We start from the raw sequence: 18,160 nt of genomic DNA, 5'->3' as shown, positions 1-18,160 counted from the left end.
GCAAAAAATTCTCTGAAGGAAAAGTGGAATTGTAAATGTAGATAATAAATTAAAGGGACTGAGACAATAAGCATACCGAAGAATTTATATCATGGTCAAAGTTGTTTAATCATAATTGCTATATGATTATAAGGATCTATTTCCAGAAATGTATGAGACTTTGAACTTTTTCAGTAAACTGATATAAATTTGAGATATTCTCAGTTACTATCACATAGGACAAGTAGAGGTAGAGGTCCTATAAAACTAAGTTTTTTGTCAAAATGATGATAGATAGATAGATAGATAGATAGATAGATAGGTAGATAGATAGATAGATAGATACCCCTGATAGATAACCCTGAAATAAGCGCTTGGCCTTTATTGCCATGCGCTCAAGAGCCCGATTGGGCTTATTATCGGGGATGTCTTATTTTGGGGAAAACAGGGTAGATAGATAGATAGATAGATAGATAGATAGATAGATAGATGGATGGATGGATGGATGGATGGATGGATGGATGGATGGATAGATAGATAGATACAAAAATTCAAATAGGGATGGGATGCAATTTAAGTTAGGATAGTGATATTTACAGTGATTTTTGAAGCACATTGCAAACATAACAACATTGTCTTTGGATTTCTCCAGACCTGTTCCACGAAATCCTCCGCAGACATAGAGTTTTCCTTCCACAGCACCAGCACAGGTAGAGTTGGTTCTTAGGGAAAGAAGAGGGTAAGGCATAGGTGGTCCTTCTCGCCAATAGTTCCCATCAGGGTTATAGATCTCCACGACATCAAGACATTGCCGTGCTTGTCCTCTGTCACGCTCAAGGCAGCCAATTCCACCTGCAGAGGGAGAGAGAAAGAGAGATTCCAAAGAGAATAAAAATGGCTCATCAGAATGAGTCTTCTCACTTTCTGGGAGCTAAGTTATCTTTTTCTCTCCAATGTCACTGCTTCAATGTTTTTTGCTGTTTTGCAATGTTTTGCAAAAAGAAATAATCCAATATTCTATGAGGAAGGAATAATCGTGCATATTGGAAAAAAATCCCCTTCCCCTTAGAAAAACATTCTAAATTTGTATTCCAAAGCAGAAGACTCTCTAAAGCAGGGGTGTCAAACTTGCGGCCTGCAGGCTGGATGCGTCAAGCTCTGGCCACACCCACCTCAGTTTAGCAAAGGGGGAAAAAGTCACCATACATCACATGACGACAGCATGATACCGCAAGTTTGACACCTCTGCTCTAAGGTATTCAAGATTAATAAATAAATAAACTAGAATCACAAAATGATGGAAAATAAAATGGAAAAAATTGAAAAATCTCTTTGAATATTTAATTTCTGGGAAATGCAGACTCTGAGGAATCCATTTATCAGGATCGCATTCCTCCTCATTGTCATATAAAAACAATGAACGTGTTATCTCTCTCATTTTCACAGATACAGAATAATGTGGTTTTATCTTGTAAAATATGATATCTGCAGAACAGACGTGAATTGGAGGATGTGATTCTCATGCCATGGGGCAAAAAATAAAAGGACATTTGTCACACACACATACACACAGAATTTGTTTTTCAAAATTGTTAATTAAACATAAGAACAAAAGAACTCACTGCTTCCCTGTCAGAAACTTCCTACAATCCTTTGACAACTGCAGCTAAAGCAAGAAGTTTCTTTAGAAAACAACAGAAATAAACAATTTTTTAGGGTGTACTTAAAACATTCATCCAAGCTGCTCAGATGATAACTTAGAACTGCCTCCTGGGATAAAAAGGGGAAAAGAACCTTAATGGTTATACATTATTAAACTCTCCTAACATCAATAGAGGGACCTAGATGGTTACGCTATGTACTTGGGTCATATATGAATTCCCACAATTCTATAGAAGAATTTCATAGGATTATGTACTTTGAAATCACATCCAAGGACGAATACAAACATTTTTGTATTTTTCTCAGGAAAAGTTGCACATAACCCTTTCCAGAATATCCTAGTTTTAGATAGAGAGTTAATTTGGAAAAGAAAATGAGCATATACCTTATCTAGTTTTTTTACAGATACATTTCAATCCCTAGTAAATGTAATTAATGTTCACACCGCCTACAAACATAGTAATTGTGAGTTGCGACTTATCATTAAGGGAAACAAGCCATTTTTTGTCACACCCCTAAATTCCATCTTGCACCCCCTGGGGGTTCGGGGACATCAGGTTGGGAATCCCTGACCTAGTTGGAAGAATGGGTGTCACATTCATTGTAATGGATGAGCTAACTTATGACTTCTTCTATTGGAAAGAGCAGGACTTGGAAAGAATCTTGAGATTAAAACAATATCCTTGAAAAACATGTGTATGTATAGTAAAATCCTCAGCAGCAATAGTTTTAACTAGCTTACGAAACACTTTTTTCATATTTGCTGCTGGGGTACAGAATTCATCTCCCATATCAAAACACAGACAGATTTGAGTTAGGATGGAAGGAAATGTATTTCGTGGAATATTTGCACAAAAAATGCATTTATGTCAAATGGGAATTATCTGTGTGAGCATTTGGTCTAACAAAATGCTTGATGAAACATTATTTGGACTTGGATTATAATACTTCTCCATCTATAAAATTCTCATTTTGATGGAAGCCATGTGTAAAACTTGCTACTTGGTTACCCAGAAATGCACAAGAAATGAAATTTCTGATAAATCCTTTGCAAATGTTCATATAATGAAATAAGGATAAATGTTTATGTACTGTAATCAGAACCAGCAGCAAAACTTTTAACTGATTCTGTTACTTTGGGCCAGTCGCAGGCTCTGATCTTTCAAATAATTCACCGGAACTGATGCTCACAGATTATAATGATATTCAATTTGAAGTATGTACAGTATAGGAATCTAAAGTTATAAATACTGTGCAATTGGATGATGTCTTAATTCCTGTGGTTAGATTATCATAGCTATCACAAAATGGCAGCTATATTAGATATGGAGAATTAAAGGAAAATAATTGGTAAAATATTAAAGTTGTTCCTGGTCACCCATTTTAAGCCTCCCACCCTCCATATCACCCAACCATCCCAATTATTTTTATTTTGTTTTTTTGCGGCAGTTGGACAAACATCTAAAGAAAATGTTGAAGTATAGTCTTTGCCAATCCCACAGTTATTTTTTTTTAAACTTTGGGTTTTTTTTGTATTAAAATATGCTACTTTTTTATTAATTAAAAATACATGATAGTTTTCTTTAAAAGACAAGTAGTGTATAACAGGTAAAATAGAGAATCTGACAGGCTCTAGAAGTTCCTCAGGCACTTTGATATTTAAAATGCCATTCTAGAGACTCCACGTTTGAAAGAGGAATGGATATATTCATGGCCATGGTTTGTGCCTCATAACCTTCCCTAACTTTGCTCCTTCCAGACATGCTCAGATTGCAGCTCAGGTTGCTGGGAATCGTAGAAGTTATACTTTTGATACATGTGCAAGCCCAGTCCATTTAGCTGGAAAGTTTAAACAAGTTTAAAATCCAAGATTGAAGGATATTGCCAAGCCCTTCAATTCTTTGCGAATGAGAGCTATTATAGTATAGGACCTATTTATCAGAGAACTAGAGAACTATTTGTGAAAATTATTACAGTATACTGTAGGACTCAAATAAAGTATGATGCTATTACATTTTTAAATTTTATTTTACTTAATGACCTTTATATTTTATTTTCTCTAGCTGGCCCTTATGACTCTCGGAACACCAAAATATGATAAAGCTAAGATCAAGTCTACCTATCTAATTATTTAAATCAGATTTTTAGGCCAGGGGCTGATGACTATGTGTTGTAAAAATTCTTCTTTGTATCCAACAGGCTTTCGGCTTGCCCTGATTTTTTTTAATGTTTCCCTCATTTAAAAATACATACATACATACATACTATATATTCATCGATATACAGAATTTTGCCCCATTTTACGACCTTTCTTGCCACAGTTGTTAAGTGAATCCCAGCAGTTATTAAGTTAGTAACATGGTTGTTAAATGAATCCAACTTCCCCATTAACTTTGCTTGTCAGAAGGTTGCAAAAGTTGATCGTATGACCCTGGGACACTGCAACCTTCATAAATATGAGGCAGTTGCCAAGCATCTGAATTTTGATCACATGATCTTGGGGTTGCTGCAATGGTCATAAGTGTGAAAAATGGTTATAAGTCACTTTTTCAGTGCCATTGTAACTTCTAACAGTCACTAAATGAACTGTTGTAAGTTGAGGATTACTTGTATTACAGACTGTATATGGAAGAATCCACAGTAGTAGGCAGGGATTTCTAGGGTGGCAGCAGAGGTGGGTTTCAGCAGGTTCTGATCAGTTCTGGAGAACCGGTAGCGGACATTTTGAGTAGTTCAGAGAACCGGTAGTAAAAATTCTGACTGGCCCTGCCCCCATCTATTCTTTGCCTCCCAAGTCCCAGCTGATTGGGAGGAAATGGGGATTGCAGTAACCTTCCCCTGGAGTGGGGAGGGAATGGAGATTTTATAGTATCCTTCCCCTGCCACGTCCACCAAGCTACGCCCACCAAGCCATGCCACACCCACCAAGCCACACCCACAGAATTGATGGTAAAAATTGTTGAAACCCACCACTGGGGGGCGGAGGGCGGCGGCGTTGATTTGGGTTAAAGCCCTTGCATTTAGAAGCTCTTCCTAACCCAAGATCTTTAATGTGTATGTGTGTGTGTGAGACACTAGAAAGTGACCTTTGTAAATGTGGGTACACAGTTCTGCACTAAGCATTTATATGCATAGCTGTACCATTGACCTACAGCCTTTCCTCTGCTAATACAAGCAATTTAACCATGCTTCGGAATGTATGTTTCCGGATTCTCTGTGCATGTCCTGAGATAATGAAAGTTGTGTCATTTGACAACTCCACACTAAATCTGACATAACAATATTTCTGAATTGTTTCAGCAGTTCAGTAAATGCTAATTGGCATCCTCGTTATAATTCTCTTGACAAAAGGAAACTCTACCAATTATAAATGTACTGAGAGGCCTTAGTTGTGTGTCTTGACATTGATTGGTTTAGCATCCCAGGGGTACCTTAGTTAAACTTATGTTGTGCCTTGTTTGGAGTAGAATGTCTCATAAGGCATCCAGATTCTCATAGGTACCTACAAATTTCTCCAGGACAGAATCTGCTATAAAGCTTTTCCCTTTCAAAACTTTAGTGATCCATCCTTTCCACATACCCATTCAGATTCCAAAAATATATTCCTGGATTTTGATCCCACAATAGGTAAGTTCATATATTTTTGCACAATTATTCATGCAATTATTCATGCATTGATTCAACTTTGTTTTAAGATTTGTTTTTTGGAGGACAGGAAGACAATGCCAACACAGTCATTTCTTTGTGGTGCAAGACTGAGATCTCTATCTTCATAGATTCTACTTGATTTCCCTGTCATAGTGTTCTGTACCCAATTTTTATTTGTTTAGCTGAGAAACATTTTTCAATCCAAAGCAACTTCAGTTATTTATTTAAAATGTCTCTGCATTACATCTGAGCCACTTAACATTCCCCTTCCCCAAAAGCAATTAAAAAGTTTGCAGGGGATGTGAGTGGACAGTGGAAGATGGAGAATGACAGTAGGTTGGGAATGTTGGGAAAGTGATGATGGGAAAAGGAGAAGCGAAAGACTTCCGGGAAAGGAATGGAGGACTGAAGAAAAGCTCCATGTTTATCAGAGCCAAAGACCAAAGTAGAACAAGGAGTTGGGGACTCATCAATATTCCTCTCTGTATAAAGAGATCAACCTGGGATCACCCCCAAATGCTTCATACAAAGGCTCCCTACAAGGAGACAATGACAATTAATTTACAGATAAATAAAATGGACATTTACTTGGTTTAGGTTAAAATATAAATGTTGTAATTGCTGGTAAGTCTTAATGGACTTTTGCTAATTAGGACCAAATGGTGAGGCTTTAAAATTTGATAGATAGATAGATAGATAGATAGATAGATAGATAGATAGATAGATGATATAGAATGAATGAATATGGGAGAGAGAGATTTTTTATTTTTATTACAATATTAAACAAATGTGATAAGTTCCAAAACTGTTTATTTTGATAAAGGGAGAAATCATTTTTACATATCTTTTTTCTTTTTTAATTACTTTTTTACTATATACTTTTATTTCTATTTCTGCACTTTTTATTTTATTTTATTACTTTTTTATTTCTTTAATTTGCATTAGTTTTTTATCCTTATAACTATAATACAAATTAATATGAAAAAAGGAAAGGGAGAAGGGAGAAAGATGGGGGACAGGGTGTGCATGTGAAGTGATTTATTGAAAGAAACAACAGGATCCCATGAGTAGCTTTATGTTCTCAGATTCAGATTCTACCTTTGTTGTGTTATTGTGTTCTCAGGATGAGATTCTGCCTCTTTTCTGGTACTCAGTTGCTTGTGCAAGTTACTTGGTGGAGGTATTGTTCTCCCACAGAAGTACATTTTATCAATAGTCTCATCCACACAGTAGCCATTTTCTCACAGGCCATCATGCCAATTAGAGTTATACATATTAAGTTAATGGAACTCTTAAATCATCTGCATGTTTTTCAGGCTTACGAGGAAATTTGAATAAAGATTTGTGCACTTTCATGAGATGCCATGTTTATATAAGGTGGGATGATTTTCATAACACAGGCCTAGAAAATGTCGAATTAAGTCTAATTTCACAATGTGTTCGAGATCAGATTGTAGAACTCTGACACATTTTTTTCCTATAAATTACGTAGATAATTTGAAATCTTTAAATCATGCTGTACATGACCCAGAAGCTCTTGTATCTATATTACTAGAAAAAAATATGCAAAGAGCCAACCAAGAGCTGACAATGATCAGTGGTCAGTTTTAAATGTTAATTGACAGACAAGTTCTCAGTTGGCTTCAGCAAGGCCAGAAAATCAACAGGTCGTCAAATGTGTTTCTATTTAGTAGATCACACATTTTGGGTGAAAACAAAGCAGAAGGTTATTCATCATTGTCTGCAAATATTGTAAGCAGAAAGAGGCCTAGCAAATAAATAGTGTGCATACTGTAGATTCAGAGAAAATACAGACTCACTTTTCAGAATCAACTTATTTTCTCTCAGTAAGAACTATTGCACATTTACAATTAAAAATAGATTTATTCTTTAATTAAGTTCAACAGCATATGGTGATCTTCAGTTTTAATTTAAAACCCTCATACAAATATTCTCATTTATATATCCATATTCTACCCATCCTCCTGAGAAACTTACATAATAGGTAAAGAAACTGTTTTCTTATGCATCTTTGCTTTTTAATTGTGATGATTTGTGCTGGAGCTGCCTCTTCAATGCAATGTTTTCTGATTTTTAATAGCTTTCTCTGAACTCTAATAATGCAATGAATTCTAAGAGTTTGCAAAATTATTTAAATGAGATGGGTAATAAGTACATAATTATGAAATCAAATTATGGGTAATAGGTGTTTATTTTAATGATAGTATTATATAACATTGAGAGTAGAACATATATGTCCCAAAAAGTTATAGAAAAGACTTGTTTATTTGTTTTGTGAAGAACTTCAAGCCACCAAACTTCAATCTGGTGAGCTGATAGCTTAGGCAGAACCTCCCGCCTGTTTTACTACCGGTTCTATAGAACCAATGCGAACCGGGGGCAACCCACCACTGATATATACACAATAAATAAATAAATAGTCTAGTTTATCCAGCTTATTCCACTGATTGTTTTGTGTTGATTGATTTAGAGTATAATCATAAAGCTCCATTTTTTTCAGTTCCAGACATTGTTCATGGCTTTGTCAGTGAATATATCTGCATATAATCATAATCTAGAGGTCAGGGACAGAAGCTGGATAATTGCTTTGCATGTGCAAAGCTTACTCAAAATGTAATTTGGTTTTAATAATAAAGTTTAGCAATCACACAAACGCACACCTGGACTATAATCCTAGTCTATCAGCAATGGCACTTAACTTTCTTTAAGAATTGACAGATGCAAAATATCATCCAAGAGATCTGATTTGTGCTTTTGGGTCCCTGTAAACAAGCATACTGCACACACATATACATACAGAGGTTCAAGTATGACTTCAATATTCTTATATTTTCCTTTTTACTTCCATGTGAGAGAGGAACATGATACAATATAGTGCTGGTGTACTAGGAGTTAGGAGAACTAGTCTCAAATCAGTGCTTTTTTATTATATAAGAGGGCTTTTTGATAATAACATGTGGAATATGTTAAAACACAATTAGGTCGTATATTTTAGGGCTCCATTCAAGGTCATTTAGTGTTCAACAAATTTATAAATGACTTGGATGTCAACTTTGCAGATAAATAATAAAGGGAGTAACAAACAATGCAGAATGATGGCAGAAACCAGCAAAATTAATTTCAACAAAGACTAATGCATTTAAGTAAGAAAAATCAAAGACACTGATATAGAATAAAAAAGCATATTGGGCAGCGGTACATGAAAAGGGGGTCTTGATCAATCACAAGCTGAACATGAACCAGGCAAATGTAATCAAGATCAAGAGAAGTCAACATTCCTCTGTACTATGTGGTCACACCTAGGAAATTAAATCCAGTACTGGTCATTTAATATAGGAAGGATATTGACAAACTGGAGGAGGCCCAGAAAACAGCAACCAAGCTAAGAAGAAGCTGATTTTTTTTTTTAGGAACAATGTTTGAAGGAGCTAGTATGATTAGCCCAGAAAAAAGAAGACTGTGGGAAGAAGTGATATCTGTCTTCAAATATCTGGGTAGTACAGAAATATGAAAAATAAATAAGAATAAATCTGAATGGCTATTGTGTAGAAGAGAACAGAATTGTTAAGATTTTTTTACCAAAGAAAATACTGTAGGGATTTTACAGTATAATAAAAAAACTAGATTTTGGCAGAATACTGGGTAGACCTTTCCTAACAGTAAGAGCTGTTCAACCATAGAAAGATTGCCTCAGGAGATGATGGAGTCTCCTTCATTGGAGGTTTTTAAAGAGAGGCTAGATGGCCATCTGTTAGGAATACAGTTGTAATGGATAATTTTACTGAGCAGGCAGATTCACCTGATGATCTGTATAGTATCTTTCAAACTTTACATTCTATGATACTCTGAAAGTACTTAAGTATTTTTGCTGGGTTGAAAAAAAAACTATGAGATGGAGACTAGTTGTCTGAAAGAGCCAAATAATATCCACACTCATATCCACATTCGTTTCCCTGCTAATAATGGACTGGACATGTGAAGTAAAAATGTTATGGAGAGGTATCTATCTTTTTCTGTCCTAACACATGTAGCATTCTAAGTCAACCTGCCACATAGCTGCTCTAGTGCAGGGGTGTCAAACTTGTGGTGTCACAATGGCATCATGTGATGTATTGGGACTTTTTTTCCCCTTCACTAAACCAGGCGGGGGTGGAGCCAGCATGTGACACATCTGGCCCGCAGACTGCAAGTTTGACACCCCTGCTCTAGTGCTACATCATCTGAGAAAATATATTATCTGAAACAGTAGTGGGTTTCAATTTTGTTTCCTACTGGTTCGCTTGCAGGTACGAGCGCGCTTGCACGCATGTGCAGAGACATCCCGGAAGGTGGGCGGAACCTCCCACCGCCACCGCTACTGGTTTGTCTGATCCGGGGCAAACCGGTAGCAACCCACCACTGGTCTGAAAGCAACTTTGATTGGAGAGAAGTGGATTTTATACCCAGAGTCTTAAAATGCAATCCCAATGTTCAATAATACAAGTGTAATATTATTTTGTTTCCTCAAAATATATGTTAGGAAATGGCTTGTTGGAGAATATCTTTGCATTAAAACCTCCACTCATTTGGAAACTTTGTAGGTCAGTAGAAATAACGGAGGAATAATGCTAGGAAAAAGAAGTGATATATCACAATTATATGCCTAATTTGCCTAATATGACCCAAATAGTTTTTAAAGATGTAACCCATATCAGTTCCTAGAATTCTTAACTAAATTGTAGTAGTTAGGAATTCTAGGAATTGGAGTTCAAGAACATCTGGAGCATACAGGGAAGGGAATGTAATGTATCTTCTATTTGAAGGTACTGTTTTATTTTTCCAAATTTAACTCTTATAATATTACTGACTCATTATCAGAACTGAGCTGATTTCTCTTCATTCTTTAAGAACCCTGAAAAATCTAGGAATCAGTTTATTTTAGGTGTGTAATTAATTCAAAATAACTCTTCAGGCTAAAGTAATGTGGCTTTTAAAAGTCTCTTCCTGTGTCCTCCCTATTCTACTGTTTTTTTTCACAGAGCTCCTTTGGTACCCCTTCAATAAGTATTTTATGAAGGTGATTTTCAGAATTTAATTGAACCTCACTTAACTGCTTAAAACTTTGTAAAAAGCTCTCAGCCAGAGCTGTGGAGAAAACACATTTTTAATGAGATGGAATTCCAGACTGAGAAAGATAAACAGAGATTCTTTGATATTCCAAATCTTTTATAATAGGATTTCTCGTTTAATGCTGCCTGCATGTTCTTATTTATAAAAATCAGGGATTACATAACAGACGAATAATGTTGCAGGAACACCCTTCTTAGATAGGCTATTTCCCTTGCTGAAGTCTTATATTTCACAGAGTACTATTCTTCTGGAAGAGTTTGAGCTGGTGCCCTTGGCAAAGCCTCTTCTAATTTGCCAATTGTTGGTAATGAATTTCCAGAGATTCAGCTGTGAAGGATTTTTGCCTTTTCTTTTTAATGCAAGAGATTAAAATGCATGACCTCAAATGGTGCCTTCCCCATCTGGTTTTCTTCCAAAAGTAGCTGAATTCAATGGGCTCTGTCATTAGGAACACAATACCACTCTTTCTTGGGCTTCTGAACAAATATAGTTATGTTCCTGGGAAAATATGGGGAGAAACAGCTAAGATCAGTCAAATACTGTGAGTAGAATAAAGAATTGAGATCCTCAGGAAATGTCTTGGTTCTTCAAAAGATTATTTATCATTTAAGTAGCAAGGGCGTCTCAAGAAGTTTTAACTAGGGCATCAAATCATGATGTGATGACTGTTGGGGGGAAAAAAAGAGTGGGCAATTTTTGGGAAAAACAACTAATTCCAGTTTTCTTCTTATCCTTTTTCTTTGCAATGGCACAAAATCTAAACTACATGATATGGTAGATCTGCAGCTTGCAGCTGACCCACCATTTTTTCCCTACCAATATGTCCTAAGGCCTGCAACACCTCTGTGGTCTTCCTTAAAGCAACCTGACTTCTTTTGGACTTCTGTGTGAGTTTGGGAAAAAGTGGTTCCTGCTTTAAGATTCTATAAATGGCTCATTTTATTTTCGCAAGGCACTTTTGATAAAAGCCTGAAAAAGTTAAGCTACTTTAATGAGGACCAAAATGATGCTATAAGACCCCTGTTGGAATTCTTCCAAATAGCTTTCAACTGTGCAGGGCCTATTGGAGTTATTCATTGAATATATTTTCCTTTTTCTTCTGAGGTCTTGCTCTTGTATGTTAGATTATGTTAAGCAGGCTTTATTCTGCAGGTATTGTTGTTAGAATTTCAAGACAGAAATTCTATCTTGGCCTGGAAACCTACTGTTCTTTTCTTGCCAGAAATAGACTGAAATATCACCTCCTAGGTCCTAGGCTGTACACATTTAATAAATCTTACTTCACTTGTATGTACACATATACATACATCCACATGAAAAATAAGGGCTTTGAAAACAGATTTTCTTCCAGTTCCTTGCATTTCTCTTTTTGGCTCATAAACTGTCTCCTAGCTCTCTTGATATTTAGCTTAGAATTAAAAAGCCACCAATAGCTAGTGTTTACCCTCCAAAATTAAATTCCTTTAATTCCTTCACCTCTCAATTCCAAATCAAAATGATAGAAAACCCATTCTTTTTTCCTTTTGCTAGAACATCGTGAGTATGTATGCATTTGATAAAATAGATGTAAATTGATGACTGTGACCACACAAACCTATGCCCCCCCTTTTTTTAACCCTTCACCACCAACACCCCTTGAATGTTTGCAACAGCAGGATCTTCCAAACAGAAAAAGCTTTTTCTTACTGGAATCCAACAAATAGAAATAATGCCTCAAATACCTAGAAATAGAATTAGGATAGAGTTGGAAGGGACTTTGGAGGTCTTCTAGTCCAGCCCTCTGTTCTGGCAGGAGACCCTATACCCGTGATGGCGAACCTATGGCATGGGTGCCACAGGTGGCATGCGGAGCCATATTGGTGGGCACACGAGTGTTGCCCTAGCTCAGCTCCAGCGTACATGCGCGCAACAGCCAACTGATTTTCAGGCTTTCCGGTCCCACTGGAAGTCGGGAAACTGGCTGTTTTCGGCCTCTGGAAGGCCTCTAGGAGGATGGGGAAAGCTGTTTTTGCCCTCCCCACTAGAAAGCCTCTGGAGTCTGGGGAGGGGGAAAAACAGGCCTACCGGGCCCACTGTGCCATCACGTGCCAGAAGCAGGGGGAAGTGGGGGGGGGTCACATGCCATGGGCGGGAAGGCGGGGCACATTTAATTATGGATGTGGGCACCAGCGACCCCCCGCTCTCCCCACTTTTGGCACGCGACGGCAAAAAGGTTAGCCATCATTGCCCTATACCATTTCAGATAGTGGTTGTCCAGCCTTTTCTTAAAAACCACCAGTGATGAAGCCCCTACGATTTCTGGAGGCAAGCTATTCCACTGGTTAATTGTCCTCACTGTTAGGAAGTTTCTCCTTAATTACAGGTTGCTTCTCCCTTTGATTAGTTTCCAACCATTGTTTCTTATCCTGGTCTCTGGTGCTTTGGAGAATAATTTGACCCCTCTTCTTTGTGGCAGTCCTGCAAATATTGAAAGCTCTGGCATAGGCCTTTACTGTCATTCTGAGTTCATGACTGGTCAATGGATTAAATAATAAATTACTGAGCAGGGCTGTCAATTATTTTCCCCCTCCCCTGTTTATCCTCCATTGGTTTTTTATATGCAGAGATTATTTCTGAATCCTTTTCCTGTATCTTTAAGGAGAAAAAACTGTGGGAACTTTTGTATGAGGGAAGTTGTTTGCTAGCTTCACAAAGGTTCAGGAGGGACAATGATCAAAATAGAAAATCTGAGCAAATATACAACAGAGGTCCTAGATAATAATGTTTTCATGTACTCGAGTAGCCTCAGCTTCATTCTCAGAAGACCATTAGGGCAATCGTACTGAATTGCAAAGTCTGAAGCATTGAGACTAAGATGCTGAAAATGCCACAGAGACCAGAGAGATAATTTAATGATTCCGCACACATTAATAAAGATAATTAATTTTCTTGTGGCCATCCTGCCAACATTTGAAGATAAGAATAAATTTCTGCAGTAGTTTCCTGCCATAGAGACTAGAGGAAAAAAATGACAAAACATGTCATGGTGTTATAATATAAACCATCTAACTCATACACTTGTGTTCAATTTGGGACATAAATATCAAAGCCATAGATTCACGCTGGGATGTTGCAATGCACATTTCTTCTATGTTTCTATATTTACACTTTGTACTGGATTCCTGTGGTGGCTGAGCTTTAGATCAATATTGTACCTAGTATTCTTATGTGTGTAAATTGACCTGGAACGACATACCTATGTTGACATCCCATTTAGTCATAACAATTTAATCTGCAGAGAGATTTGTAATGTACTATTGCAGACTATTTCCAACATACCACCTTTACCCTCCAGGTAGTTCTGCAATTCCCAGAATTTTCCAATCAGCATACTAATCAAAAACAGAGACTGCACTGGCTATATTGTTGTTTTGTTAAAATTAAAAAATAGCAGAACCAAATTATGCACCCTGATTAGTAAGTAAGAATGCAGTTTCCAGAGTGATGCAGGAAATAAACCAAGGAAAAGTGTAATACAATAAGTGTATAAAATGGAGATGTTCTTTGCCAGTTATTTCATACTGTTTTCTTTACTAATAAAAAAAGTTTGCTCATCCTTAGTTCATTGGCAAAGCAATACTTCTTATATATATATTCTCCCTGTTCCTTTTCTCTAACTTACAAGAAAGAGAGTGGTAGGGGAATGAAATATTTCATTTCATAGAATCAAATTGCTAGGAAAAAATAAAAAGTGGCCCCTCTATCTCTTAAAAATCTGTTTGCTCTTACCCAGGACATAAATCTCATGGTTGACTACAGCTGTGCTGAAGCGGTATTTCGAATACTTCATCGGCGCACACTCCGTCCATTTGTCTTGGCTTGGGTTATACTGCAACGTTCGGTTGCTTAATCGATCAGGCTCATCATCGGGAAGATCAATCTGTGTGAAATATGACAGCCATATAATAATACAGCATTTGGAGCCCTCTATACATGCCTGCATGCTATTAATCATGGAGGACAGCTGAGCAGATAAATAAAACAAAGACATCAATTATAGCTGCAAAGTGATTCATACCAACTAGTGGAACCTATGACTTGTGGCTTAGAAGTACATTGAAGAAGACACAGGAATAACAACACATATATATTCTGCAGCAAGGAAGTTGAGGATCTGGGTAATAATAAACCATCTATAGACCCAGCTGTGACAGCACATAGCTCTTTTTACAAGGATGCCGTGAAGTCTCAAAGAAGAAAGTCAAAAACTACTTATTTCCCCCTTGAGATCAAATTTTGATTTAGCTTCTTATTTGATTAGGCCACAACTTCCCAGAGGGAGTTTGAAGATTTATCTACTAATGCTTTAGGCGAAATAAGATTACATAACAGTAAAAACTAAACTCTGCTCTTCTTTTCTTTTTGAATGGATTTTGAACTCATCTTTAGTATGCCACCCCCCATTTTTCTTTTTCTATTGTCATCAGGGAAGGGAGGGGAAGGGAAAATAATTATTAGACCTGATTGTAGGAATAATATTATCTCCATTTATATCAGTGTGGGTTTCAAATTTTTTTAGTACCGGTTCTGTGAGCGTGGCTTAGTGGGCATGGTGTGGCTTGGTGGGCGTGGCTTGGTGGGTGTGGCAGGGGAAGGATACTGTAAAATCTCCATTCCCACCCCACACCAGGGGAAGGATACTGTGAAATCTCCATTCCTCTCCAATCCAGGGGAAGGTTACTGCAAAATCCCTATTTCCTCCTGATCAGCTGGGACTCAGGAGGCAGAGAATAGATGGGGGCAGGGCCAGTCAGAATTTTTACTACTGATTCTCCAAACTACTCAAAATTTCCGCTACCGGTTCTTCAGAACTGGTCAGAACCTGCTGAAACCGACCTCTGATTTATATGTATATTCAAACTGCTACATGCATGTATGTCAAGATAGATATACTGTAAGAAATTTGAATTTAGTTTATTCACTAAGTTTTAATAAACTGAAAACAATGGCTATTTAACTAGAAGGAAAATGTACAAGTTTAAAAATACATATTTTCTTTTTAGCACCCATATTCATACCTGTTATAAAAGAGATCAGCAGCTAGATTATTATTTTAGCACATGGGCTGGTAGGTTAGTAGTAACAGTCTTAATGCAAAGTTATAAATGGAGGCAAACAAATTAATATTGGCCAAATAAAGTTTGGGAAAGAGATGCAATGGAAATTGCAGGGCAAGTTTAGAAAAGCTATATGGGCAAAGCTCAGAAATGGTTATTGCAATTGTGTATGGAGTTAAAATAGAGATTATAATTTCAATTGTGGCAAATATCTGTAGGATGAAGGTGGAGGTTCATTCTCCGAATTTGTAGGTTGGTTTCTAAACATTTCATTACCAGACTAGGTTATAATGTGGTCAGTAGGTCTTGTGATGGGAGGGTCACGTCAGGTGAAGGTCTTGTGATGGATCAGGTGTGGGTCACATAAAGTGAGGGTCTTCTGATGGGTCTAGTGATGGGTCAGGTGTGGGTCACATCAGGTGAGGGTACTTGATGTCTTTCTCTGTAACAGCTATCCGAAAAACTTTATATTCTGACACACAGCACTCAAACCACAACGCACCATGCAAAAACTAACCCTACCATATACAAAAGAGGTGTTAGAAATGACAGCCAGAATTCTCCAACTTCTAGGAATAACAATAGCCCACAAACCCACAGCCACACACTGCCAGGAATTATCCAGAACCAAAGACAAGATACAGGAGGATGAAAAGAACAATGTAATTTACAAAATCAACTGTAACAATTGCAGCTAATTCTATGTGGAACAAACATTAATTGAAAACCAGAATCCATGAACACCAGCTGGCAGTCAATCACCACGATCCCAAATCCCTAATTTCTACCCACACTGACACCAAACAGCACCAAGTCAATTGGACCAATATAAGAATTATGGGCCAGTCACATGAGTTTATTGAAGCCTGGCACTCTGGAAGCAATTACATCAATAGACATATCAACCTACAACCAGCCTACAAACCCCTCAAAATTCAAATCAACAGCACAAGCAACCAGCAACGGCACTGAACCTCAACCAACCCAAGCAGCCCCATCCCACCCCCAAAATAGCACTTCACCTCCCAATGACCCTCACCTGATGTGACCCTCCTATCACAAGACCTACTGACCAAATCCAGTCCTTATAAGCAGAAGAACACCCACAATGACATTCCCTAAATTCCACTGAAGATGTTACCTACCGGTAATCTGGTAACAAAATGTTCAGAAACCAACCCACAACTTTGGAGAATGAACCTCCATCCTCGGAGATTATAATTGTTCTGTTCCAGTGTAACAGAACCTCAACAAAACTCATAAATATTTACCGGGATATATTTTTTTAGTTTTATAAATACAAATATAATAGACAAAGGCATCTTTCAGATGTTACAGCATTTAGGTACAGTAGCTGTAAACAGAATTATAAATGGAACTTTGCCTTCAAGATCAAATGATTGGAGAATGCATTAAGAAACTTGATCAAGATAAGAAGAAATAACTAAAAAAAAAAAATTCCAAATTTTGAAATGTGATTAGATATTTGTTCTTGAGTCTCTAGATTCCCTGCCTCACTACCAGCACTAAACTCATTATTATCAACATACAGAGAATGGGAAAGCTGTGTGAGAAGCAAAATTAAAGAAGGAGCTGCAGTTAATATTTAGAAATAGGTTTAAGATCAATGGGTAATAAAACATCCTTTTTCTTTTATTCTTTTTCTTATTACACAAAGCAATAAAGTAATTTAAAAAAAGGATTAGAAGAAATCTAGATGGATAAGAGCCAGAGTAAAATGGGCATGGCATTAGGAGGCCAAGAACATTTTGATCTAATTTTTGGTTTTCTGAGCCTGGTCTCACCAACTATTATAAAAGAAAGCAAGATCAAAGATACAAGAAAGTTTTACATGGGGCTGCCTGTGTATTTCAGTAGTTGCAGCTGGTGCAGAATGCAACCATATGAGCAGTCTCGAACACCTCTAGGATTACACCTGTAACACCTCTGCTGTGTGCACCCTACATTGGGTGCCAGCTTGCTTCTGGGTCCTGTCAAAAGTGTTGTTATCACCTTTAAAGCCATTCATGGAATGGGGCCAGTTTACCTGAGGAACGGTCTTGTCCCAATTATATCAACCCATCCCACCCGGTTAGGCATGGAGAGTACGTTATAGAACCTGTTGGTTAAAAAATTTTGACTGGCAGGGTCTAGGAGAATTTTGACTGGCAGGGTCCTTCTCTGCTGTTGCCCCCACCCTATGGAATATCTTGCCCCCAGAGGTGTGGTTGGCTCCCTCTTATTTAGCCTTCCTCTCTCTCTTTCTCTCTGCCTTTTTAAAAAACGCTTTAACTTGTCTTTTTAGCTTTTCTCTTATTTTATTTTTCTATTTTCACTTTATTTTTAATTATATTTCTTTTATATGGTTTGTATTTGCAAACTGCCCAGAATAATTTGGGTAGTGAGATGGGAGGTTTCTAAACCTGATAATAAAAATAAATAAAATAGTCTTGAAGAAACCAAAACAGCAGAAATTCTTGAGGGATAGGCCTAGGATGGTATATAGAATGTAAGATGTTGGATACAGAGTGATTTTAGGGATTGAAAGAAAACCTTAGGAAACTTCTTGGCTCCTTGACCAAGTGAAACCTAATTAACCTAAACCATAAAATAGCCATACCACAGGATACTGCTGAATTCTGTCA

At 37.2% G+C, this 18,160-nt stretch overlaps 1 protein-coding gene across 3 annotated transcripts in view; it reads right to left on the bottom strand.

Annotated features, from left to right (window-relative positions):
• Positions 1-18,160, bottom strand: part of KBTBD12 (kelch repeat and BTB domain containing 12) — a 100,125-nt gene that overhangs the window by 23,745 nt on the left and 58,220 nt on the right. For all 3 annotated transcript variants that reach the window (XM_070936912.1, XM_070936913.1, XM_070936911.1), the window contains 2 exons: positions 14,188-14,338; positions 634-831 (listed from right to left, as the gene is read on the bottom strand). In XM_070936912.1, the coding sequence (XP_070793013.1) occupies positions 634-831; positions 14,188-14,338 (349 nt within the window). The remainder of the gene's footprint in view (positions 1-633; positions 832-14,187; positions 14,339-18,160) is intronic.

Source organism: Pituophis catenifer, unplaced genomic scaffold, assembly GCF_029215685.1.
Source record: "Pituophis catenifer annectens isolate HBS135680 unplaced genomic scaffold, rPitCat1.0.hap2 SCAF_2, whole genome shotgun sequence".
In the NCBI taxonomy this organism is placed as follows: Eukaryota; Metazoa; Chordata; class Lepidosauria; order Squamata; family Colubridae; genus Pituophis; species Pituophis catenifer.
The sequence above is the reverse complement of the archived record's forward strand: the minus strand, read 5'-3'. Positions and strand labels throughout refer to the sequence as shown.